Raw genomic sequence first — 26053 nt, 5'->3', positions numbered from 1 at the left:
TTAAGGTTAATATTAGAAATGCCCCATGTCCATCTTATAGCCAGGTCTAATAGTTTTGGGAGGCTGAGATCTTGGCAAAATCTTCATGGGTAAGTTAGTCTGGGACTCTTGGGTTTCCTGCCTATCCTGGTTTGCTGGCTGGAGTCTTGTGGTACATTTGGGGTGGGTCACACAGGATGGGAAAGCATAGAAAGGTTTATTTGCATTACTGGAGAAGCTTCCAAAGAGATAAGATCATGGACTCATAGGTTAAAGAGTAAATATTAGTAATAGGAGTGCAGAAAGTCATAGAATTTTAGAATTATAAAAGGCTATTTGTTGATGAATTGATCATTTAGTTTAATTACTTAATTGTATAGAGGGGAAAACAGAGGCCAGAGTTTTTAGCCAGGGCATGAAATTGCCTTTAAATAAACACTTTAAGAATTCCTATATTCTGAAATGTATTTATGAGTTCTAATAACCCTACTCTCTACTAGGCAGTCCTGTATCTTTTGGAAAAAGTACTAATTGCTAAGAGGTGAGATGAGGTGAAGAGATTTGAAAGTGGAAGACTCTATTTTGGTTCAGGTGCTTATTTTCAGCAAGTTTTGCTTTTTTGAGAAATAGCTAGTAGTGGCATGAGCTTTACCATCTGCACCATACACTTTTGTGTGCCATAGGCTAAAACTTGCCAAAGCCATATGTTTCTGAATAGTACCTGGAGCCATTTGATCTATTCTAAAGATTTTATTCAATCCTACTACTATGCATCTTATTTAGAAAAAGTACTAGTTAAAGTTGAGATTAAAGAAGAGATGGCTAATGGAGATTCTCCATTGGTTTCAATCCTTCATTTTCTAAGTTGCTATGAGAAGATAGCTAGTAGTGCAGCTTACCATCTCCTCAACACTTTGGGCTAGGCAAAACTCAAACAATATGTTAATCTGTAATGTTAACATGAGCATTTAATCTATCAAGTTTTATATCTCTACTAAATTCTTAATTTGAAGAATTAGTAAGACTTGATTTAAAAAAGACTGGCTTTCTTAATGAATCAGAGCATTTAAATTTATTTATTTATAGACAGGATCCCCTCCCAATTTGAGAATATAAAAACTTTATATTTGAATTTCATTTACACTATGAATAGTAATCATTTGGATTTATGATTACTAAATTCTATTCTTTTTTTCATGACTCTTCAATAGCTTACATTCAATTCAGATTTGCATTAAATCAATGATATTTATCATCCTACTCATTTTGAAAGTATGAAATATCTGAGTTGACACCTAAATAGAATGGATTAGATGACACTATCTTTCAGTTCTCTAATCTTTGCAATGATTGTGAATCGGACATGAGATTTACATACTGACTTTAGAGAGATGATCTGAGGTTGTCACTAAGAGCAGAACTCTTCTCTCTCTCTCTTTTACTTGTTACTTATGAGGATGACTGTGAGATTTACTAGAATGATTGTGTTTGTGCAGCTTTCTCTTTCTTTTTTTTATGAGATGACTGATTTGGGAAAGGGAGTATAAATTGAGATTTGGAAGTGAAGGTGTCAGAAGAACAAAAGATATATCAGTAAAAAAAAGTGTAATCTGGGAACCTTTAATTTCTTATGCACTCAGTTTGGAAAAATATTAAGACTGGAGGAAACATTTTGAAGGAAAAGGGTCAACATTTGATCTGTGCATAAGAGTGTCAAATATAAAGAATGGGATTGTCACAGTAATGACAAATACAAATTAACACTGACAATATAGAAGAGGAGAAGAAAACTAAACGTAAAAATTGAAAAGGACCGATGTATATTTAATGAGACAGCCACCAAATAGTATTATTATAATTTAATGGGGTATCTTAAGTTCTTACAATAAAATATGTTGTAGTCATTAAAACATTGTATTGCCATTTCCCTTTATAATTATATTCTCTCTCCTTATAGCTTCCTTGTAATAGTAAGAAAAAGAATGAGTTTGAAAATTTCATACATAACATTATATAACATGTACATTGCACATTACATACATGTACATGAACATTACATACATACATATACATAAAAAAGGCATGGGTGGATAGGAAGATTAAAGTATTTTAGTATTTTAAAATGAAAAACCTTTTAATTCTTTATTCACACATTACTAATGTGGGGATTTAAGTTATTCTGCATATAATAAAAGATACTGAGTCAGAGCTTTGGGCCAATGATGCTTTATTAAAGGGTCCATCATTTCCTCGACTGAATGAATTTCAGATCTTCCACATGATCTGAGATGCCTCCTCCTTCCAGGACCCTCTTTTTTAGGTTTAATGTCCAGACATTCAAGAACAGCCATACCAAATACAGAATAATTCTGTTAATTGACATATGATGCATAAGCTAAAATAGCAAATTAATATGTTAGCAGTGTCACAGGTTGGGTGAATAAAGGAGTATCTCTTCACAAGATGGACAGTCTTCTCTTTAGATTTAGCAGGAGGAAATAGTACAAGCTATCACAGTCAGTGACCTAGATGATCATAAGAAGGTCATCTGCTTCTATTGGACAAGAGACTGGTCTGGAGGAACAAAAATATTCTGGGGGACTTTCCATGTAATTATGATCTCTGCTTCACTGGACTTGGTGGAAGGCCTTTAATTAACTTCCTGTAGTTAAGCAAGTGAACTTGGAATCTGAAGGTCACAGCTCTGGGGCCTTACATACAGAACTTGGATATGATTCTAGCAAATCAGTTAAAGTTGATTGGAATAGAGTAGGGGTCCAAATGAACAATAATCAGTTTTGTATCCTTAATAGGATTTTTGAATTGTTTGGTTTATTGCTTAGTCTTCCCTGAGTACTCTACTTACTGATGACCACTCCTTTCTTCAAGTGGTCATCTCCTCTCTTGGTTTTCATGACACTGTTCACTTTTGGTTTTTATTTCGTTCTGTGTGTGTACTCCAGGAATATGTCTCTTTCATCTCTTCCATTTCTCTCTCTCTCTCTCTCTTTGTCTCTTTCAGTCTGTCTCTCTCCTTCCCTCCCTCCCTTTGTCTCTCTGTCTCTTTTTCTCTCACACACACATTCTCTCTCTTTGGGCCATCCATTTAGCTTCTCTGGACCCATTATTTCCATGCAATCTATTTAGATATCTAGATATGTAGCCTTCCTTTCTCTCCTGAGCTCCAGCCTGCATAAGCAAGCTTCTGCTAGTGATCTCTATGTGGATATCTCACAGGCATCTCAAAGTGAAAATTCTTCCCCATCTCTCTATTGACAAGGCACCCCTACCCTTCCAGTCACTCAGCCTCACAACTTTTTCTTGATGATTTGCTCTTCTCCTTGTCCTCTAAATATTCAATCAGGGACCTAGTCTTGTTGAGTCTTCCTTTTCAATTTATCATAGAAGTTACCTCTTCTGGCCATTCACTTGGCCACCCCCCTGTGGTGGACTTTGTCCCAAACCGTTTTAATAACCTCTTTAATTGGGTTCCTTGCTTCCAGTCTTTCCTCATTTTTTACTTAGCCACCAGTCTCTACTGGGTGCTCAGCACCTCTGTGGTGAGGGCTTGCCAGCCTTTTTGGTCCTGCTCATCCCCCTTTGGTGTCCTCCTTCTCACCTCACCTGTGGCTCTAAGAAACACCCCCAGACTACCTCGGCAGCAGACTAAACCAGGTTGAGCAGAGCCCAAAGACCTGAAGCCCGTCAATGAGTTAGAGGAAAGACTCCCCTGCCAGAATGGGCAAATGGAGAACAGTTTGTTCCAGTGGCCACGTAGCAGGCAGACACTGAAGAGGCCAAGGGCATCTGGGCCATGGCCAGCCATCCTGACTTTTGTCCCTCCACGAGATTTTGATGAGTCTGGAAGAGTGAGGTCAGCATTGTGCAACTGTGTGTCACTTAATCCAATTCACTCCCAAGTCAAGACCTCACCCCATGGGATTATCAGTCTTTGAAACGAAGGGTAAACCACATTTGGCTATTGATGTTCCTAAAACGCAGGTCTGACTATGGTACTCCTTCCTTTGAGAGCTTCAATGGCTCCTTTTGACTAGAATTAAATAGACTACTCTGTTTCTTATTAAAAGTCCATCACAATCTGGCTTCTACCTATCTTTCCATATTAATTTTACATTACTGCTCCTCATGTACTCAGCCTTGTAGCTTGACCATCATATTTGCTCTTCTTCCTCCATAACATTCCATCCCAATCCTCCATGTCTCCAGGCAACTAGGTAATGCCATAGGATACTGTGCTCTGGTTCACAAAGACTAGTTCAAATCTAGCTTCAGACACCTAAAAAGCTGTGAAAACATACACAAATCCCTTAACCTCTGTCTCCCCTCGTTTCCTCAACTTTAAAATGGGAATACTAGCAATTCCTGCCCTACAGTTTTGTTGAGAGGAGGAAATGAGACAATATTTGTAAAGCACTTAGGTTCCTGGTTCATAATAGAAATATAGAAATACTTATTCCCTTCTGTCAGCGTTTCCCATTGTTCCCCTTGTTTTTGGATACAACTTATCCCATTGTTCCCCTTGTTTTTGGATACAACCTATCTCTTGTGGTAGAAATGTTACTTCTGACTCTTACCTCTTAGAATCTCTAGCTCCCTACTAAATTTGTGTTCCTTTCCCACCCCAATGATTGATGCATTTCCTCTTCCCTGAAGTCACTTTGTCTATATTTTATTATGTCCATAATTTATCTGCCATGGATTGTAAATTTTTAAAGGGAAAGTTGTAGAGGGCAGGAACTCTGAAAAGATATATATATGTAAGGCTCAGTCAAATTAACGTTGGGTATTGAAAAGGCAAATGTTTTCATATCCTCCTTATCTAGAATGGTAGAATAGAAACAATCCTTAATGTCTGTAGCCCAAAGAGACCATACTCTAGGCTAGGAGGTGGAAGTCCAGGCTGAAGAGTTCCCACTTTCACCTGTTCCCATTCAATGGAAAACTGATATACCAGTAGCCCTTAGCAAGTGACAAAATTCAGGCCTTATTAGATATAGTACAGGAGCAACTTGACCGAGGACACTTACAACCTTCTCTTAAGTCCTTGGAATTCCCCTGTATTTCTTGTAAAAAAGAAATCCAGAAAATGGAGGCTGTGGACTGGTTTAAGAAAAGTAAATGAACAGATGGAAACTATGGAACTCTTCAGCTTAGACTTCTATCTCCAACTCAATTGCCTAGCACACTGTTTTCACTTTGTTGTTGTTTTGGGGTTTCGTGGCTTTTTCCTTTTCCCTGTTTCTTATTTCACAACATGACTAATGTGGAAATATGTTTAACGTGATTGTACATGGATAATCTATATCAGATGATGTGGGTGGGGAGAGTTGGGAGGGATAAAATTTGGAACTCAAAATCTTTTAAAAATGAATGTTGAAAGTTATCTTTACCTGTAATTGGGAATAATACAATACTGTTTACAAGGAAGAGAGGGAGGGAGAAAGGAAAGAAGGAAAGAGGGGAGGAAGAATAATTTTGGTTGATGAATGATGAGATCTAAAGTCAGACTCTAGAGATTTAAGAGGAAAATGAGAGGAAAGGAAGGGGAGCCACTTTTTGTAGTAAGTCTTCTCAAGATTAGGTATGAAAGAGAAGAGATATAGGATGATAGCTAACAGGGATGGATCGATCAAGTAAGGGTTGGTTTGTTTGTTTTGAGGTTAGCATAGACTTAAGTATGTTTGTAGGTTGTAAAGAAGCAGCCAATAGACAGGGAGAGGTTGAAGCTAAGTGACAGAAAACCCCATCTGCTGGAGAAAAGGGGATAAAATGGGATCATTTTGCCTTAGTAGGTTTAAGAGCAGCTTCATTATGTGAAAACAAGGATATAGAAAAAGATGTTACAGAAGCATCTGGGCCATCTGGGCCAGTAGTATCAGATATGTGACTTACAACATTCCCTAGTGATGCTAGAAACAAATTGAAATGTAATTGTGCAATATTTAACAAAATAAATAAAAATATAATAAAACAGATAAATTTCATTTTAAAACTAAATCAACATGTGGCCGATAGGACTCCTTTTGCATGATTTTATAGGCTCTGTTTCTCTTTGAATTGGATATCAATGATCTGGGTGATATGAGGTGAGGTGGGGGGGTAGAATCAGAAATGTTAATGAATGGCCTCAAATTTTTCAGCAAAATATAAGGCAAAGTTCTGAGTTGATGACAAGAGAAGGGGGTGGCAGGGAAATTTTGAAAAGGGATGTAAAGGTTTGAAAAAGCCATTGTGTAATTAGGGAGATATAAAAGGATTGCCTTGTAGTAGTGAGGATCCAGTTGAGGTTATATAACATGAATTTGACCTAGCATGGTTTAGTGATTTTCTCCGGTTTGTGTGTAGGAGTTAAGGCAGAAGATGATGGAAATTATCCAAGATTGATGGGGACTCCCTCACTTTCCACTTACCAATATCACAAAAGGAACTGCCATAAATGTTTTTTGGTACAAATAAGTCCCTTTCCCATTGTAATACAGACATGTATTGCTGAGTCAAAGGGCATGTACAGTTTTATAACCCTTTGGGCATAGTTCCAAATCATCCTCCAGAATGGTTAGACTAGTTCACAACTCCACCAATAGTGCATTAGTGTCCCAATTTTTTTTTAATACCCTCTCTACCATTTGTCATTTTCCTTCCTGCTCCTACTTTTACTTATTCAATGGTGAGGTGTTTTTTTTTTTAATTTTATTTTAAGTTTTATTCATCTCTCTTTTAATTTTCAGGATTGTTATGCTGTTTAATTGGGGATTTTTAATTTGTTATTTTTCTAATCTTTTAGTTGCATGCCCAATTTATTTATCTGTTGTTTCTTTTATTAATGTATACTTTTAGAGATAAAAATTTTCCCCTAAGTACTATTTTGATTGCCTTCCACAAATTTTAGAATGTTGCTTCATTATTGACATTCTCATTAATGAAATTATTGATTTTTCTATCATTTGTTCTTTGACTTAACCATTCTATAGAATTAGATTATTTAGTTTTCAATTAACTTTTAATACACAAAAACTGACCATTCTTTTTTAGTCACTTTACTCAGAAATCCTTAATTATAATAACTTGAAAAAATAATCATGACAATAAATGATGTTCTACAGTAGGCTTCAATTATGGATCCCCTAGTGTCTATTGACTTCCTATCCACCCCTATACCTTCTTCAGTTTGGATTCTATCTGTTTGAGAAGGAAGGGAAGAGAAATTAATGGAGAAGAATCACCAAATCTTTAATGTATCTTAAACCCCAGATATATTCAGCTTGATCCTTGGGACCCTTGTTGACCCTAATTTGTGTCTTGATAAAAGGATTAGAAACCAAAACTCTAAAACAGCATTTTGCCCTTATTTTTTCCTTTCTAAAAATCTGGAAAATCTGGTTGGCTGCTAACTATTTGGACTGATTCTTAGATGCATAATTTTGGGAAACTTTAAGTTCAGAACAAATTACCCTAAATCTCATATCCACTTCTTATAAATGGAAGGGTTTTCACTTTTCAATTAAAGGAGGCAAAATGTTCAGCACTGAACTGAGATTGGTCAGAATCTAATCTATTTTGATGACTCGAAAATTACTTTGAGTTTACTTAATTATTTTGAGAATTTTTTTATTAAAGCATAAGACTGACTATGTTATTCTGCTACTCAGTAAACTCCAGGGGCTTCTTAGCTCCTTTCAGAATGTAACATTCTACTTTTGTATTTAGATAGCAAAGTTGTTCTCCTACAATGTTCATTTGACATTTTTTATTTAAAATTCCTCTGGTTAGTGTTGGAAAATCTTCTACACCTGCATACAACTTACTTACCTTCCAGCCCTTTTCTTTTTCTTTTTTTTTTTTATTTAATAGCCTTTTATTTACAGGATATATACGTGGGTAACTTTACAGCATTAACAATTGCCAAACCTCTTGTTCCAATTTTTCACCTCTTACCCCCCCCCCCACCCCCTCCCCCAGATGGCAGGATGACCTAGATGTTAAATATATTAAAATATAAATTAGATACACAATAAGTATACATGACCAAAACGTTATTTTGCTGTACAAAAAGAATCAGACTCTGAAATATTGTACAATTAGCTTGTGAAGGAAATCAAAAATGCAGGTGTGCATAAATATAGGGATTGGGAATTCAATGTAATGGTTTTTAGTCATCTCCCAGAGTTCTTTTTCTGGGCATAGCTAGTTCAGTTCATTACTGCTCCATTAGAAATGATTTGGTTGATCTCGTTGCTGAGGATGGCCTGATCCATCAGAACTGGTCATCATATAGTATTGTTGTTGAAGTATATAATGATCTCCTGGTCCTGCTCATTTCACTCAGCATCAGTTCGTGTAAGTCTCTCCAGGCCTTTCTGAAATCATCCTGTTGGTCATTTCTTACAGAACAGTAATATTCCATAATATTCATATACCACAATTTATTCAGCCATTCTCCAACTGATGGACATCCCATTCAGTTTCCAGTTTCTAGCCACTACAAAAAGGGCTGCCACAAACATTCGTGCACATACAGGTCCCTTTCCCTTCTTTATAATCTCTTTGGGATATAATCCCAGTAGTAACACTGCAGGATCAAAGGGTATGCACAGTTTGATAACTTTTTGAGCATAGTTCCAAACTTCTCTCCAAAATGGTTGGACCCGTTCACAACTCCACCAACAATGCATCAATGTCCCAGTTTTCCCGCATCCCCTCCAACAATCATCATTATTTTTTCCTGTCATCTTAGCCAATCTGACAGGTGTGTAGTGGTATCTTAGAGTTGTCTTAATTTGCATTTCTCTGATTAATAATGACTTGGAGCATCTTTTCATATGACTAGAAATAGTTTCAATTTCTTCATCTGAGAATTGTCTGTTCATATCCTTTGACCATTTTTCAATTGGAGAATGGCTTGATTTTTTATAAATTAGAGTTAATTCTCTATATATTTTGGAAATGAGCCAGCCCTTTTCTACACAGGATTTCTGTCATCTTGGTTCAGCCTTAAATTTTAGTACTAAAACTGCACTGAGATTTTAGGGATCCCAGGTTCATCACCTCCCCGTGTGTGGATACGTTGTACTCTGGCCAAAATGAGCCTTTTCTTGTTCTTCCAATATGGCCCATCTTTTGGCTCTCTCCTTTTCTAAAATGCATCACCTCTTAAAATTCTTCCTTTCCTTCAAGATTCAGCTAAAAGTGCCACTTTGTGCATGAAGCCTTCCCTGATACCACCATATCTGTTAATGGTTTCCCCCCTTTACCTAAATTTTTTTTCCTGTCTTTTTAGTACATATCTATTTTAATGCAGATTTGCCTTCCTTGGTAGAATGTGGGATAGCAGAGACCATTTTGTTATACTTTTGTCTTTTGTCCCCCACTCTCCCATTAAAAAGTGCTTAGTAAGTCTTATTAGTTGACCAGTTGATTGGTTGTAATGCCTTGGAGTTCTATTATTACCATCAGCTATGATTATCTTAGAGGTATATAGAAATCCCAATTAATATTTTGCTTGTTGACAAGAAACCCACATTTATACAGTTTTAAGATTTAAAAAGTGCCTAAGCAGGGGGCTTATCATCACCATTTGACAGATGGGAAAGCTGAGACCCAGAGAAGTTAAAAGCCTTGGCTTTAACTACGTAGCTCATAAAAGTCTGCCTGGGTCTCTGAAACCAAAGCTGTCACTCATGCCAGTTTTAGGGCCAAATAAGAGAGCCCACTTCATCTTTGGTTTTGTTGACAAAACCTTAGAATCTTCCCTTTTATTTTGCAGATGAAGGCAGAATTATTTCTAAGTAAGATAAACCTTATTTAATTGGGTTTCACAGAGTGATCAGTCTAGAACCAGAACTAGTGATCATCTACCCAAAGCCCAGCAATTTAGGTGATGTGCTCCGAGTGACACCGTTGGAGTATAAGCTCAGCACTCCTTCCATCTCACCCCTCTGCTTTTGTCAAAGACTCTTTCTGTAGCCCCTTATCTTTCAAATGTAGTAAGAGAAACAGAATAATCAGAGAAGGTTTTTCTAGCATCGCTGAATATTTGTTTTACTGCAGTTTAGCCAGCCTTAGCAGTAAATTTTTTAAACATTAATTTTAAAGGCAAGCCAATTGCATAAGCATGAAGTGTGTATAGGTGCTCACTGGGTGGGAAGTGCCCTGGGTGCTAGAATCTTATTTTCAAAATAACTCTCAGTTTGACTGATTTCTCACCATCTAGACTGTTTATTGCAATTGCTTGCCAATAGGAACACTTTGACTTGCTATCCATAATCTTGGTAGGATCAGTGTAATGAGTTGTTATTGGAAGCATTTGATCTTAAGATGCTGCCTTCTATTGATTGTTCTTTGCTTATTAAAAGGTGATATTTTCAATCTCATGAATTTGCTTTTAGGACACTTTAGAACATATAAGCATAGCTGACTTTCTTTCTTGTTCATGCTCAGGAATTTAATTCTAAAGTCTTCATTCAAGAGAAAATATAGAATGTTTTGTATAATTAATCAATATACTATTGCTATGGTGAATGTTTTACTATTAACTAAGCCTTCAGCCACCTATTTTATTTTGTTTGCCATTATAGAAAGAAAATATGGTGATGAAGCCAAAGGAAAGTAGATGAGGGGGCCTTGAAAAATAAAGTGTCAAGTTTCCCACTTTATATTAGAGAGGAAAGGAAACTGATGGCAGTAATAGTTATATAAATTTTATAGAAGCTAAAAGCTACTTAGCTGCTGTGTTGACTTGCTTTAAGAGAAGTGTTAACACCCTTTCAGTTCTCTAGAGCAATGGGTTTTTTTAAATCTATTTTGGAGCTAGGGGGTGAACATATGTTCAGAAAAGCTCAGTGCCAATAGAGTGGTTTTTTTTTTTTTTTAAATAAATTGAAGTGAAAGCCACTTGAATTCTGAAAATCATTCAAGCAAGATACTCTTAGCAGCCTTTCCAAATACATATCAGGCAGGTGTAGCCATGGCTTTCTGAGTGTTAAATGAAAGCACTGGAAAGTATTTCTTTTAAGTAAAATGCTCTTTATGGAACCTAGAAAAAATAAGTTTTGTGCATTCCTCTTTATCCCTCTTAGAGACAATCACTATGTCAGCTAGGTTATAATATAGAATAGAGTATGTATAAATATTTATACAAAGCATGCTTATATTTTTATATTATTTAAGGCAAGTTTTTCATGTTCTTCAAGAGCTGAATATATCCCAAACCTAGCCAGCCACCAACATAACTTACATGGAGTCTGCTTTCATATGCTTTGTCTTTTCTACAGATAAAATTGAATATTCCTTGAGAATAGGAATTTTAGCCTTTTAGAATTTCTTTTGTTTCCTTTATAACATCAAATTGAGTGCTAAGATATAGGAGGTGTGTATTTAATGCTTTTTGCACTGATGTGTATGACAAAATCAATCTACACAGGATCTCTGTCTTCTTGGTTCAGCCTTAAATTTTAGTACTAAAACTGCACTGAGATTTTAGGGATCCCAGGTTCATCACTTCCCCGTGTGTGGATACATTGTACTCTGGCCAAAATGAGCCTTTTCTTGTTCTTCCAATATGACCCATCTCTTGGCTCTCTTCTTTTCTAAAATGCATCACCTCTTAAAATTCTTCTTTTTAAAAAAATCAACTTTTTTTCCTTCTTCGTAATATTAAACACCTTTCCTAGACTTCAGTTCATGAAATGTAGCAAATTTGTTTATTCCACTGAGACTTTGCTTGATTTGCTTGATCTAGTACTAGATTTGTGTATATCTATCTGTCTCCTATTTCTTTTATGTACATATTCTCATAATCCAGTGTCATATGTTTAGATACCTGCATGTACAAAGTACTGTTTATCTTGTGTATATTCTACACGTGTGATGGCTATTTGCTCTCACCATTTGGTTTGTTCCTCCATTTAAATAGCGAGCTTCTTCTTGTAGCCATCCTGTGGCTATAGCACTCAGAGTAGTATATATATACATCAAGAATGTCGGCTGACCATCTGTGGTGCCGTGTAATGATAAAGAAAATGATCTTTGATTCTGGGAGCATCAAATGAGAGCATAATCCCAGAGCGTTTAATCCTTGGCGCACAGTCTCGTTGTTGTGCTTTTCCTCCAGGGCCTCCCCTTTGGTCCTTACAGGAGGGCCGGGACCAGGCCCATGCTGCAGGAGTGCCCATCTGGAGCTGTGAGGGCCGGGGAGAGCCTGCAGCTGGTCACTGCAGCTAGCCAGGCTAGAGGGAGGGCGACGTCCCCCAGCTGCCAGTGGCTTTGTTCCGAGGGGGGGCCCAGAGAGGCTGAAAGATTGTGGGAACTGAAGCTCAGCATTCCTTGCCTCGCCCCCCCCCAACTGTTTGTCTTTTTCTTTAAGCCCTTGACTTTCAGGGTGACCGTGGGATGGTCAGAGAAGAACGTTCTCCTAGCATTGGATGTTTCTTTGAGCCTGATGTCATCCATCTATCTGTATAAGTGAGCACAGTGTTCCCTTATTGTTTTAAAATCGCATCAGCTGACCAATCATTGGGCATTTACAGAGCACCGACCGGTATGACCCCCAGAACTGGCGTGCTCTGAACACCGGGCTCAGTGCCCAGCACAGAGGGGACTTGTGGATTGGGGTGCGCCGAACCCTCCAGTCCTGTTGTACACAGAGCTGGGATACCAGACCAGCATGGCAGATTGGTTAATGGCCTACACTTGAGGTCAGGAAGATGCCTCGGACACGTGCTGCTGTCAAACTCACCCCCCAAGTGGCTGTGTGGGGCCGTGCTTTAGTTCTGAAAGAATGTCTGTGACTGTTGCCATGGCCAGCAAAGTTTGGTGGCGATTTTGCATCCCCTCAGAGCCAAACCCCACTTCTAAGGCCGCAGCACCCTGCTGGGTGTTGTCCAGCCAGTGACCATTTGTACGTTTCCTGTGGCCCTGGGTGGGAACATTGAAGGCTGGGTTGGGAAAACCAGAAAGGCAGCCAGTGCTAAGAGACATGTGAAACCCTGAGCAGATTGCCTCGGCCTTAAAAATAGGGATGGGCACTGGGCCTGGCCAGTCTGGGAAGGAGCCAGCGCATGGCCAGGCCAGAGTCCTTACTGTGCAGAAGCCATCATGAAACCCTGTTGTCTAGTTGAGATGATTTAGCCTAAGAGCAGAGCTTATTAATTAATTAATGAATTAAGAAGATACTTTGTCCTAGTTTAGAAAGAAAGCTTCATTAAATGCTTTGATGAGAAGGATGAATTAGCATATCTATATTTACTGTATCTGGTTCAACACATCCCACACAAAGCACAAACTGCTTTCACACATCGCAGCTCTCATCTGCTGATAGGTCAATTGATGATGTATGATTTGGCTTTTAAGAAATTAAAATATTACTAACCTGAGTTGAATCGATATGAAATTATATTTGGATCCATCCCTGTGTGACATGAGAGTATGAGTGTATCACACATACAAAAGAACCATCTCATTTTTATTTAAAAGTTCATCACTTTTTGGAATCAATTTTGAAACATTTGGTAACTTTACAGTAGATCTTAAAGTTTCTAACCATCAACAGTACTGCCACATTCCTGGAAACTGGATAGCTCCTCATACCTGCCATCTGGGCTGTTTATGTGATATAGACACTGGCCAAACAGGCTTTACCCACATTTTTTAACTTCATTGACAAGTCTAATTTTGTCAAAATTCTATAGTATTTCTTAAACTTGGTCTCTAAATCATAGGCCCAAAATATTAAAAACCAGTTCATATAAATATATAATTTATAAAAACTCTAAGTATTTTTATGACCATTTGAAATGACTAGTTTTCTGATATTCAGTCCTAAATTACAAGGTTTCTTTCCATAAAGTAAGATTCCACTGCAGAAGTTGCTTGAGACTGAAGAGATGAAGTAATTTGGGCTCCTCCACCTTTCCTAGCAAGTAACAGGGAATGACCTTGAACTCAGATCTACCTTGCTTCAAGCCCAGAACCCATCTGGGTAGGACACTCCATGTGTGGAACTACCCTTTTCTGGGGTCTGTCATTTATAGTTTTAGAGAACTATCTTGAGCACGGAGAGACTCGATGACTGGTCCCTGGCCACCCAGCTAGAGCAGGTAAGAGACGACAGGTGCCCTGGTCTAATGGCAGCCTTTAATACACTATGCCATGCTTAGTCTCTAGTTAATAGACATATGTTATATAGTAACTTTAGAAGATGCCTTTTTCCATTAATTTTGAAGGTACTATGTAATCATTATATGTTTTTCTAAATAGTTTTTAAGAACAGCATATATAATGTGTGTGTTTGTATTCTCTCTGAACCAAACTAAATGTTTGCATCTATCAAATTTGTAATTAACTAGAGAACGTCTGATTTTTAGAATTGTTAAGTTGCTGAATTTGAAATTTATATTTGCAAGTATAAGTAATATTTTATTAATAATTTTATTTAAGTATTTAGATTAGTTTTTTAGATCTTATTAATAATATTGCTTCATGGATGAAGTGATAAATTCCAGATACTATCAGTCAGGGGGACTAATTAGAAAGCTATTGCAGTAGTCCAGGTGAGGAGTGATGAGTGACTATATGAGTAGAAAGAAGGGGGCATATACTTGAGCTATTGTACAGGTAGAAATTAGAGTATTTTACAATGTATGGTGAGTGAGGGGTTTTATTTTAATATGTAGGTTGTGGGAGGAGTTGAGGATGACACTTAGATTGCAGTTTGGGAGGTTCCCTTAATAATAACGATGAAATTGGGAAGAAGGGAAGTGGTTTGGAGGGGAATAATGAGTTCTGTTTTAAACACATTGAATATGAGATACCTATGTAAGATCCCATTTGAGATATCCAAAAGGACTGCGTGATACTATGTTAATCCTTTGAGGTATGGATAAAAATGAAAACGGTCCTCAAACTCAAGTAATTTACAGTCTATTGGTAGGAAAATCTTCTGTACAGCTAAATGAATACAAAAGGGGTATATGTGTATGTATGTGTACATGTAGATATACACATGGAAACCAAATCAGCTCAAGGAAAAGTTCTCACAGAGTGCTCAGGAAAGGCCTCAGAAGGGGGCACTTTTGCTGATTCATGCTTGCAAAAATGAGAAACACACACAGGAGTGGCAGATAGTGCTTTGTTTGAAACCAGCCAAGAATTTGCTAGTAATGAGTAATCATGGAGCGTTGGCAGTTTTATAGACGCCTCGAGTTTATTCTGTGGTTTTATCAATACTGAATCTCAGGGAGGAAGACCCTGCTCTAACTAGTTCTGCATTGAGTAATAGTTGCTAGACACCTCACTTTACAATAAATGATATAAGTCTTGCTAATAATTTGGATGTGACTGAATGAGGCAGCTGGGTGGCCCAATGGATAGAGCCCTAGGCCTGGAGGTAAGGAGAATTGAGCTGAAATCTGGCTTCAAACACTCACCAGCTGTGTGATGATGAGCAAATCTCTTTATCCTGTTTGCCTTAGTCCACGGGGTCACGGAGAGTTATTGCCCCCAAAGATGCGAGAATATACAAAATCTACTGGTTTTTTCTTCTGCAGGATAAGACTACAATTCTTTGGATTCTTATTCATGCTGAGTATGAGTCCATCCTCATTGTTAAGGATTGAGAAGTATGGGAAGAGAAATGCTGTGAGGGCTCTGTTTTTCCATTGGAGTTAATAAAAAATAAGACTTTTCTTTGCCTTAGATTTCTCCTAAAGCACTGTGTAAAAAGAATATGGTGGCCCATTCCGAAAACATGGGAGAGGTGTGGCTTATTACTTTTTTTTTTTTTTTTTTTTTTGAGGCAGTTGGGTTTAAGTGACTTGCTCAGGCTCACCCATCCAGTAAGTGTTAAGTTTGTGAGATCAGATTTAAACGCAGCTCCTCCTGACTCCAGGGTTAGTGTTCCATCCACTGAGCTGTCTAGTTGCCCCTGGCTTATTACTTAAAATTTCATAGCGATAAGGGAGGAAAAAAACCCTAACTCTGTCACAATGCTAATAATATCAGCTATCATGAGAAATAATGTGAATGCAAAAATGAAATCTTCCTATAAACATCTATTACATGCTATTTGGAATAATAGATGCAATTATAACAGACTGGAGCACTGTGAGGAGTTTATCCACAAGCCATTAGCGTTCATCCTAATATATGCTTGCTTTATAACACATGTGGGCCTCCTTGTTTGTGCAAATTGCCTCGCTTGGAGAAGAAAAGCATTTTCCTTCCAACTGCAATGTATTCACTATAAATAAGTCTCAAAACCAGGGACACTAAGGCATCTTGTAGATATAGCTGTTCTTCCTGTATCTTGTGGTTTCTGGGCTTTTTCCCCTTGTTGGGATTGAATAAAGTTGTAAATCCTTTTGCAGATTTATATGGTAAGATATAAAACAAATAAATCAAAGAAAATAGTGGCTTGATAGGAAGGAAGGAGGAGATTTTTGAAAATGTTTTTTAAAAGGATAACTCGCCCCCAAAGTGAGGTACTTAGCAATTATTACTCTATAAAGAACTAGTTAGTGCAAGGTCTTCTTCCTATCGATGAAACCATGGAATAAACTTGAGGTGTCTGTAAAACTGCCAATGATCAGTATGTTTCTGGGCAATTTTAAACCTTTGAATGATTTTTTTTGCTGTGTAGCATCATTACAGTAAAGTTTACATGTTTGTGTATTTGGTATTGGGAGGATGCTACTTTTTGTTTGAGCCACTTGAGAAAAGGAGTTTAGATGCTGGCTGCCAGCTTACTGTCCTCTGGGCAAGTGATAAGCACAAGAAAGAGAAGAAATTGTTCAGAACCCTGACTCAGTTAGGAAGCCACATGGTTTCAGCAGGGGGCTATGGGATGCTTACTGGGGCATAGTTTAAACTCAAATCAAGATCAGTCTTAAAAACATCTGCATCTGAGTCTTTAAAGCTGTAGGAAGGGGGTGGTAGTGGTAGTGGAATGGAAAGTACAAAGAATTGTGCAGCTGTAAAGTTATTGCAGTGTTTGAATTAAACATTAAATTTAAATTTTTAATTACATTTTAAAAAAATATTAATTAAACTCTTATGTGTCAAGCACTGTGCTAAGTGTTGGGGACACAAATTTAAACACAAAGAGCTTACATTCTGACAGAGGAATACAACTCATAAAAGAGGGTTTGGCTTTGGGGCAGTTGGGATACAGAGGCAAAGCCAATGGTAATGGATAGAGTGCCAGGCCCAAAATCAAGGAGACCTTGAGTTCAGATTTAACCTCTGATACTTGGGAGCAGTTTAACACTAGTCATGTCACTTAACCTGTTTCCCTTAATTTCCTCATTTGTAAAATGGGGCTACTGATGGCATCTAATGGCCCAGGGTTGTAGTGAGGATAAAAATGAGATAATATGTTTAAAATCTTTAAAACAATCCCTGACACATAGTAAATAGTAAATAAAAATTAGCTACTATTACTATTAGTGTATTTCCATTGATGAAACCATATCCTTTGAAGTAGTTGATGTTCCCAAGGAAGCCACCCTTTTCAGTGTCTCTCATTTCATTATTACAAGATGGGCTCCCCAGACGTTTCTTCAGATGCTGCGCTAGAAGCAGGGCTTGCAGTGGAGGGCTGGGGCTCTAATTTGCCCTGGATGGGTTTAGTAGTTGGTGTTGGTGGTAACAGATGGGATAGGCCCTTTCTCCACCGGGATGGACTCCTGGGCTCAGGGCCACCATCCTGCCATCAGATTGCCTGGTCAGTTCTGCCAGGCCCTTGTTGGGGCTGTGACAGACACAGCAAGCTTCCTACCCCTAGAGAAGAGCAGGTCTCAGAGCCAATGGCCTGGGAGACACTTGATTCATTTATGGGACTGCACAGAGAGATCCTGACATTTGCCCAACAAAACTATCTACCTCCTAGGACTGTTAAGAAACTCAAATAAGATTTAACACTTCCCACCTTCCCCACCATCCCTTGGACTCTTCCTCTGGGTCACAGGACTTGAATAGGTGAATCTCAGACCACTTTTAGCCTTCTCTCTATCACCCACTCCCCCTCCCCTCACACTGAGCATTTGTCTAAGCTGCTCTCATGAGAATGGAACCTTGCTGGGGGCCAGGTCAGTCTTGTCTGTCTGCCTTGTTTTCAGCCAAGTACATGGCACAGATGAAGCTCCTAAGTTATCTAGCTGGTTAGCCATCAGCTCTGTGAGCAGGCTTTGCAAGGCTCCATTTTCTGTTTCATAGATGAGCAAACTCTAGTGGGGAGAAGCATCAGACAAGGAGTCAAAATTCCCCCAAGTCTCAGCTCTGCTCCTAACTCACCAACTTTGGGACAGGAAAACTAATCTGGTATCACTGGGTCTCATCTTTAAATCAAGAGGTTGTACTAGATGACTTTTAAGGTTCCTGGCAGTGCCAAGGATCAGGGGATCTATGAAGATCATTCAGAAACTAGAAAGGACTGGCTCACGGTCCCATGGTTGGTGAGACCAATTTAGGTCTTAGAACTCAGGTTTTCTGACTCATCTAAAAGTTAATGGAGGGGGAAAGGGCAGTTGTTTTTTATTGGTGATCTAGAATAAATAGCTTCTATGTTCTTTTTAGCAAAAAAAAAAAAAAAACAGTAGTTTTAAAATTTTCTCACTACATAACCCTTCCCTCCGGGTCTGTGCTTGGGTATTCAGATCACCTCCAGTTTTTCAAAGAGGATTCAAGCTAAAATCAAGGACCTGCTGCAGCAGATGGAGGAAGGCCTGAAGACAGCTGATCCTCATGATTGTTCTGCATACACTGGCTGGACAGGTAGGCCTGGAGCTCCTTTGGGGATCTCTTGGATTGTATTCCTCTTGCTGGATCTCCAGTCTTTCTCCTTTTAAAATAACTAAGTATTTATTTGTAAATAAGAGTTTGGGAGAATAAGCCCTTGTTATATCTCAAGATGCCAAAGAAATGGAAATTGTTATTACTTTGAACTGATTCTTTATTGATCAAATGCTCTTCTTTTTGCCTTTTGAATTTTTTTTCTTTTCTTATTTTTTTATTTTATTTTATACATTTTTTAATTATAACTTTTTATTGACAGAGCCCATGCCTGGGTAGTTTTGTTTGTTTTTTTTTTTTTTTACAACATTATCCCTTGCACTCACTTCTGTTCCTACTTCTCCCTACCCTCCCTTCACCCCCTCCCCCAGATGGCAAGCAGTCCTATACAAGTTAAATATGTCACAGTGTATCCTAGATACAATATATGTGTGCAGAATCAAACAGTTCACTTGTTGCACAGGAAGAATTGGATTCAGAAGGTAAAAACCTGGGAAGAAAGAAAAAAATGCATTTTCCCAGTGTTCTTCTTTGGGTATAGCTGCTTCTGTCCATCCTTGATCAATTGAAACTGAGTTAGATCTTCTCTTTGTCCAAGAAATCCACTTCCATCAGAATACATCCTCATACAGTATTGTTGTTGAGGTATATAATGATCTCCTGGTTCTGCTCATTTCACTCAGCATCAGTTCATGTAAATCTTGCCAGTCCTCTCTGTATTCATCCTGCTGGTCATTTCTTACAGAACAATAATATTCCATGACATTCATATACCACAATTTACTCAACCATTCTCCAATTGATAGGCATCCACTCACTTTCCAATTTCTAGTCACTACAAAGAGGGCTGCCACAAACATTTTGGCACACACAGGTCCCTTTCCCTTCTTTAGAATCTCCTTGGGTATAAGCCCAGTAGTAACACTGCTGGATCAAAGGGTATGCACAGTTTGATAACTTTTTGAGCATAGTTCCAAATTGCTCTTGGATGTATTTACAATTCCACCAACAATGTATCAGTGTCCCTGTTTTCCCACATCCCTTCCAACATTCTGTATTATCTTTCCCTGACATTCTAGCAAATCTGAGAGGTGTGTAGTGGTATCTCAGAGTTGTCTTAATTTGCATTTCTCTGATTAATAATGATTTGGAGCGTATTTTCATATGGCTAGAAATAGTTTCAATTTCTTCATCTGAGAATTGCCTGTTCATATCCTTTGACCATTTATCAATTGGAGAATGGCTTGATTTCTTACAAATTAGAGTCAATTCTCTATATATTTTGGAAATGAGGACTTTATCAGAACCTTTGACTGTAAAATGTTTTCCCAGTTTATTGTTTCCCTTCTAATCTTGTCTGCATTAGTTTTGTTTGTACAAAAACTTTTCAATTTGATATAATCAAAATTTTCTATTTTGTAGTCAATAGTGATCTCTAGTTCTTTGGTCATAATGCCTTTTGAATTTTTGAGTAGGTAATCAACATTTGAACTTTTTCATTAAAAAAAAAAATCATGTTTGATTGAACTTTTAGCTCTGCCGATGCTAATTGCCCTTGCAGATGTTGTATAAGTATATGGTAGTAGCCGTGGTATAGTCTCTGATCTGAGGCAAAGTGAGACCTGAGTTAGAGTTCTGGCTGTCATTTATTGCCACCTCAGTTTACTATACCTTTTACATACCTTTTTACTGCCTTGTGCCTCAATTTTTTCATCTATCAAATGGGGATAATAATACTTGTAATACTGGTTCCCTCCCATCAAGTTTTAATGAGTATCAAATGAGATAATATCTGTGAGATCACTTTGTGACCATGAATGTGAGTTGTTAGAAACAGTAATAACTGTCTTAACTTGGTTTTTGCCCTACCCCAAGGTCTTTGTGGCTCATTATGATCAAGTGGATTTTTTGATGATTAAGCAATCAGCTACTCTTAACATTCCCATCCATACTTCTTTAGAAGTGAATGAAATACTGGGCCCATCTTTTCAAAACAGGAAATTTGAATCTTTTTATTAATAGATGCAAACAACCACATTAGCTGTTGAATAGCAGGCAGAATTCTTTAGAGGAGGGATTCTTAACTTTTAGCATTCGAGGAAGATTATACAGTCCTTCTTAGACTATTTCACTTAAAAATTAACAATTGAAATAAAGGTTGTATTTCAGTTTTTTGTCCTTCCAAACTTACAGGTCTCCTAAAATCTTAAGATTTGAATTGGGATCTTTCCTTTTCTAGATTCTAATGTCTACTAATATTCCAAATGAGTACTTACTTATGTAGTTCATTCAGTACAATGATGGAACAAAGGAAATCATGATGAGGTCATTGTTCTCAGAAAACTTTAAGCCTAAGGAGGAATTTAAGAAATAGTCATATATGATGGCAAAAACTACTCCATGACTTAAGGAGTTCACAGGGGCTGGCTTTCAACCATTAGATTTACTTTAATTACTATACACATACTATACTATATTATTATAACATAATCAAAACCTTTTAGCTGTTTTAAGAAGATGATACACTTGTAGAGTGAATTTAATATATAAACACAGCAAATGTTATGTATGCCAAGGACAAAAACTTGATTGGCCTACAGATTGAAATCTAATGGGAAAACCTCTTACAAACATCTTCCAACACTAAGGTTTTTAGGTTCTGTTATATTTAAAGATAGAATAGAGAGACCATCTAAATAAATAAATGAAGGAGAAATCAGTGTTTTCAACATATTAGCAATGTTTAGCTCTAATGTTTTTGGCAGTTGAGGGATAATGGGGAAAATATTTTAATTTCAAAACTTGCAGTTGACCCAAACTAGAAGGGATAATTAACATATTTGTTTTAAAAAAAAAAAAAGTCAGGGTCCAGAAGTGGACCATATCTACTCAGATAAATCAAACAGCATACATTTATTATGCAACTATTCCTTGTCAGGTATTATGCCTGAGGGTCGGGGATACAAACCATGTCCATGTAGAAGTTTGTCAAAATGAATATAAGATAACTCAAGGGGAAGCCCCAGGAGCCAAGTTGGGGGGATAGGGCAGAAGAGCCCAGGAAAGTTTCATACAGAGGTAGTATTTAAGATGGTTTGAGAGGAAACAAGATCCCGGGAGGTTGGAGAGTGGGAGGGGGAGATACTATTGTAGGTTTAGGGGAAGAGCAGCAAAAGAGCCAATTTGATCAGACTGGAGAATGTGTGGGAGCCAGGTTGTAAAGCACTTTAATTGGCAAACAGAGGATTTTTCACATGATTCTAGAAGTACTAGGAAGCCATTTGAGTTTACTCAGCAAGGGAGTGACAGAATCAAATCTACTCATTAGGAAGGGCCTTGGCGGCTCTGTGGAGGAGAGAAACTTCAGTTGTGAAGACCAGTTAGGAGGCTATTGTAGTAGTCCAGATTCTGTGCCTTTATGAGGCCTTTATGAGAATAGTAGAAGGGGAAGGATGCAAGCAATGTTGCAGAGATAAATTTGATGAGAGTTGACATTTGGTTGGATATGTAAGGAGGCAGAGTAAGGAATCAAGGATGACTCTTGAAGCTGAGTAACTGGAAGGTCTCTCTCTGGCCAAACACACATATACTGAGGGGTTTTGGGGAGAGCTAGAAAGTGGTGTTTTGGACATGCTGAGTCTGATACTTCTGCAGGACACTGTATGTGAAAGGCCCAGCAAGCCACTGGTAATAAAAGAAGTGCAGCTCAGCAGCTTGGTGTGTAGGAATGGGAGTCACTTGAACCCAGCATAACTGAAGAGGACGAGGAAGGAGTATACAGAGAGAAAAGAGGGCCTGTCTAAGACAGAGCTGTGCCATGATCACAGCTTGGAGGGTGGTCTGTGAATGAACGTCCACCAAAAGAGACTGAAGAGGAGCAGAATGGAACCGTGATGCATCAGTGTCAGAAAAGCCAGGGAGAAGAGTCCTCAGCAGGAGAGCGTGTCAGCAGCATTCAGGGCTGCAGAGATGTCGAGCGGCCGGAGAGATGGCCTCTGGATGTGGCAGCGAAGGAGCGCAGAGGTCAGAAGCCGTATTCCCAAGAAGTAAGTGAGAGGAGAGGAAGGGAAGATGAAAGGAAATAAATGAGAGCTTGAAGCTGAATCAGATGGAGGTGTGTGGTTAAAGCTTGAAAGATCCAGACTTTGTAGGAAATAGGGAGTGAATGAGTAGATAGGGAAAGATGTAAGAGAGGAGGAGGAGATAATTATGGGGACAATCTGCTGGTGGAGACAGGAAGAACATAGAAACAAAGGTCCAGTTAGAGGGTCTGGCCAAGATGAGGATAGGGCCCATATCCTCCTTAGAGAGTGGAGTTAAAGAATAAAAAATGGGATTTTTTTTTTTTTTTTTTTTGAGATATAGAGAAGTGGAGAAGGAGCTCAGAGTTAAAATCCTCTTTGATCTCTAAGGTATGAGGTGAGGGTGCTCTCTGCTGAGAATAAGGAGGACAGGGAGAGAATCTGGAATAGTGAAAAAAGGAATTTAAGGACAGCCACTCTAAGTAGTTTGAAGAGATTCAGGAAGGAAGGAAAGGCTTGCCTTACTGCAGTAAGGGCCTAGTTGAGATTAGCCAACATAAATTGTAATTGTAAAATTCCCTCTATAATTAGGTTAAATTAGCTTTGTGTATATATAAGATGTGGGAGAGGTTGGTAGGAAAGTCTGAGCATTCTAGGGGATTATAGTTAATCATGATATGGCAGCCAAAAAGGCTGATGTGGTTCTAGTCTTTGTGGGCGACAGATCGCCTGTCCTACCCTGGCCACATCATACTGAGAATACCAGGTTTGCTTTGGCTGCACTTTTTAGGAAGGCCTTTAATAAGGCAGAAGGCCTTAGGAAGATAGTAACTTTGAGGCCTTATTTTCATGAGGATCTTTTGAAGGAACTAGGAACAATTAGCCAGCAATAGAGAAGTTGTAATAATTGTCTCAGGGCATTTGAAGGCCTATTATTAAGACTTTTTCTACTTGGCATAAAAAAGGGTAGTTTTTGAAAGTTTGAGAGACACAAATTTGGACTTGATATAAGAACAGACTTGTTTCCTAATAATTAGAAGAGAAATTGAGCTGTCTTAGGTAACCCTGGGCTTCCTGTCACTGGAGGTCACCACGGAAGGCATCACTCATCAAATGTGTTGAAAAGGGATTTCTATTCCAAAACAGGTCAGAACGTCTTGGATTGCTTCTAAATCAACAATTCTGTTCTCTTTGGTCCATTTTCTTCCCCTCTAAAGTTAACATGATCTACTATAAATATATAATTAGGTTGTGTGTGTGTGTGTGTGTGTGTGGTGGTTATCAATAACATTTATTTAGTGCCAGCAATAATAAACAGATGCCGGAGGCCAGACAGACACATAACAGGAAAACTGATCCCTCAATGCAATTATAAACCTAATCTGGCTAAAGTGAGTTTATATATAAAAACTAAGTATATTGAAGAAGGACTCATAGAAGCTAGCAGCAGGCCTTTCCCCCAGCTGCCCTTGTTTACTTCTCATGGTGTCCAGCCCAGGTATGCTTGCTCTTCAGTGTCTTGTTTAGTTGTATCTGTCATTAAAAGATCACTTTAGGTCAATTTGAAAAGCATTTGACTTTAAAAAATAGAAAAAAGCATTTGACTTTTGACTCACCGCTCACCCAAAGTTGTATCCTATTTTAAGAATTTCATTGTCAATTATATCATGCCAACCTCACATAGTTAAATTAAGGCCATTTAAAGTAGAACCTTGCATTGTATCTGTTGTGGTTGGTTGGTTTTTAGTTTGCACAGAGGTAACTGTCTACTCTGAGTAAGCTCAGTGTAAATTTAAAAACAAATAGAAAAAAACATTCATTGTGAGTGCATTTTCAAGGATCTTTTAAGTATTGTTTTATTAGTTATAATCATGGCATCCTTGTACTAGTTTTTGAGGGCTATGAATTCCACTTGCTGTGTTCCTCATGGAGCAGGCTAAGTGGAGATTCATCTGCTCTTGGTTTTTAAATAGACAAAGAACAGACTGGAGGTAAAAAAAAAAAAAAAAAAAAGAGGGGACAGAAAATCCTCTGCTGAATGGTTCCATGCAGCATCCTTTTTAAAAAAAACTTTGGTATTTAAAAAGTTAAAGTTCTTGAGCTGGGACCATTGTGCCTCCTACTTCTGGAGCTTGGCCTTCTTTATTCATCACCATCTAGAAATTGTTTTTTATCCACATATGGTAGATTTGTTGTAAGTGGATCCTAAGTACTGCTCTGGGAGCTGAGGCAGAAAGGAAATGTAATAATTCTTTTCTCTGGGGGTGGGGATTTATTCCAGGTATAGCCCTTCTGTACCTGCAGTTGTACCGCGTCACTTCGGACCAGGCCTACCTGCTGCGATCCCTGGATTATGTGAAGAGAACACTTCGTAATCTCAATGGCCGCAGGGTCACTTTTCTCTGTGGGGACGCGGGACCCCTCGCTGTGGGTGCTGTGGTGTACCACAAGCTAAAGAGTAACAGCGAGTCCAGAGAGTGCATCTCAAAGTGAGTTTTAAGCTGAAAGTGTTGCTCTTATTTCCTAGTTGGGGCTATTGCTGTGGAAAAGTACTTCAGAAAAATTGCTTTTGTGTTCATCACATATGAGACAGAGGGGAACAAATGTGCCACTTTAAGTACTAAAAGACGTAATATGCACTGTAGGCATCATAATAGAAAACCAAGTTCTGTCTTCCTGTGGGCAAGGTTTCACTGGAGCTGTCTATCTGTACAGCTGACACATGAGTTTGGTTTATATTTTAGGGAATGAACAGGTTACTTTGAGTCATAGTCATAACCTCTTCTTTAAATATTTTTCTCTCAGATGCCTTAACTGGCATTTAATGAAAGCTCTCTAAAGGACCAGGGCTCTCTGTTGACTTGCTAATGAATATCTATTAAGGGAGAGGAATTAGTGGGGATAGAGAAGGATTTGGAGGATTTTGTAATCTGGTCCCTGATTCAAGGATGACCTCATTCATCAGGTCCTAATAAAATGTCACTATGGTGGGTTAATTTCTTTTTAAAAGGAGGATTCTGTGTCTCTTTTGAGGATATTGATTTTGGTCTTATTTTTTTGTTTTTGGTATTTTTTTTAAAGACTTTTGCAGCTACAGAAAACAGTTGTAAGTCTAGACGCAGATCTTCCAGATGAGCTCCTGTATGGACGGGCAGGTTACCTGTATGCTTTACTGTACTTGAATACAGAGATTGGTCCAAATACAGTGTCTGAATCAGCTGTCAAAGAGGTATTGATTTCAGGAGATA

The 26053-nt window shown here is 38.2% G+C and overlaps 1 protein-coding gene across 1 annotated transcript in view; it reads left to right on the top strand.

Annotated features, from left to right (window-relative positions):
• Positions 1-26053, top strand: part of LANCL2 (LanC like 2) — a 50488-nt gene that overhangs the window by 8724 nt on the left and 15711 nt on the right. The window contains exons 2-4 of the mRNA XM_031957067.1: positions 18648-18765; positions 25087-25294; positions 25887-26034. Of these exons, the coding sequence (XP_031812927.1) occupies positions 18648-18765; positions 25087-25294; positions 25887-26034 (474 nt within the window). The remainder of the gene's footprint in view (positions 1-18647; positions 18766-25086; positions 25295-25886; positions 26035-26053) is intronic.

This window comes from Sarcophilus harrisii, chromosome 1 (genome assembly GCF_902635505.1).
Source record: "Sarcophilus harrisii chromosome 1, mSarHar1.11, whole genome shotgun sequence".
Lineage (NCBI taxonomy): Eukaryota > Metazoa > Chordata > Mammalia > Dasyuromorphia > Dasyuridae > Sarcophilus > Sarcophilus harrisii.
This window is presented reverse-complemented; position numbering and strand designations above follow the sequence as displayed.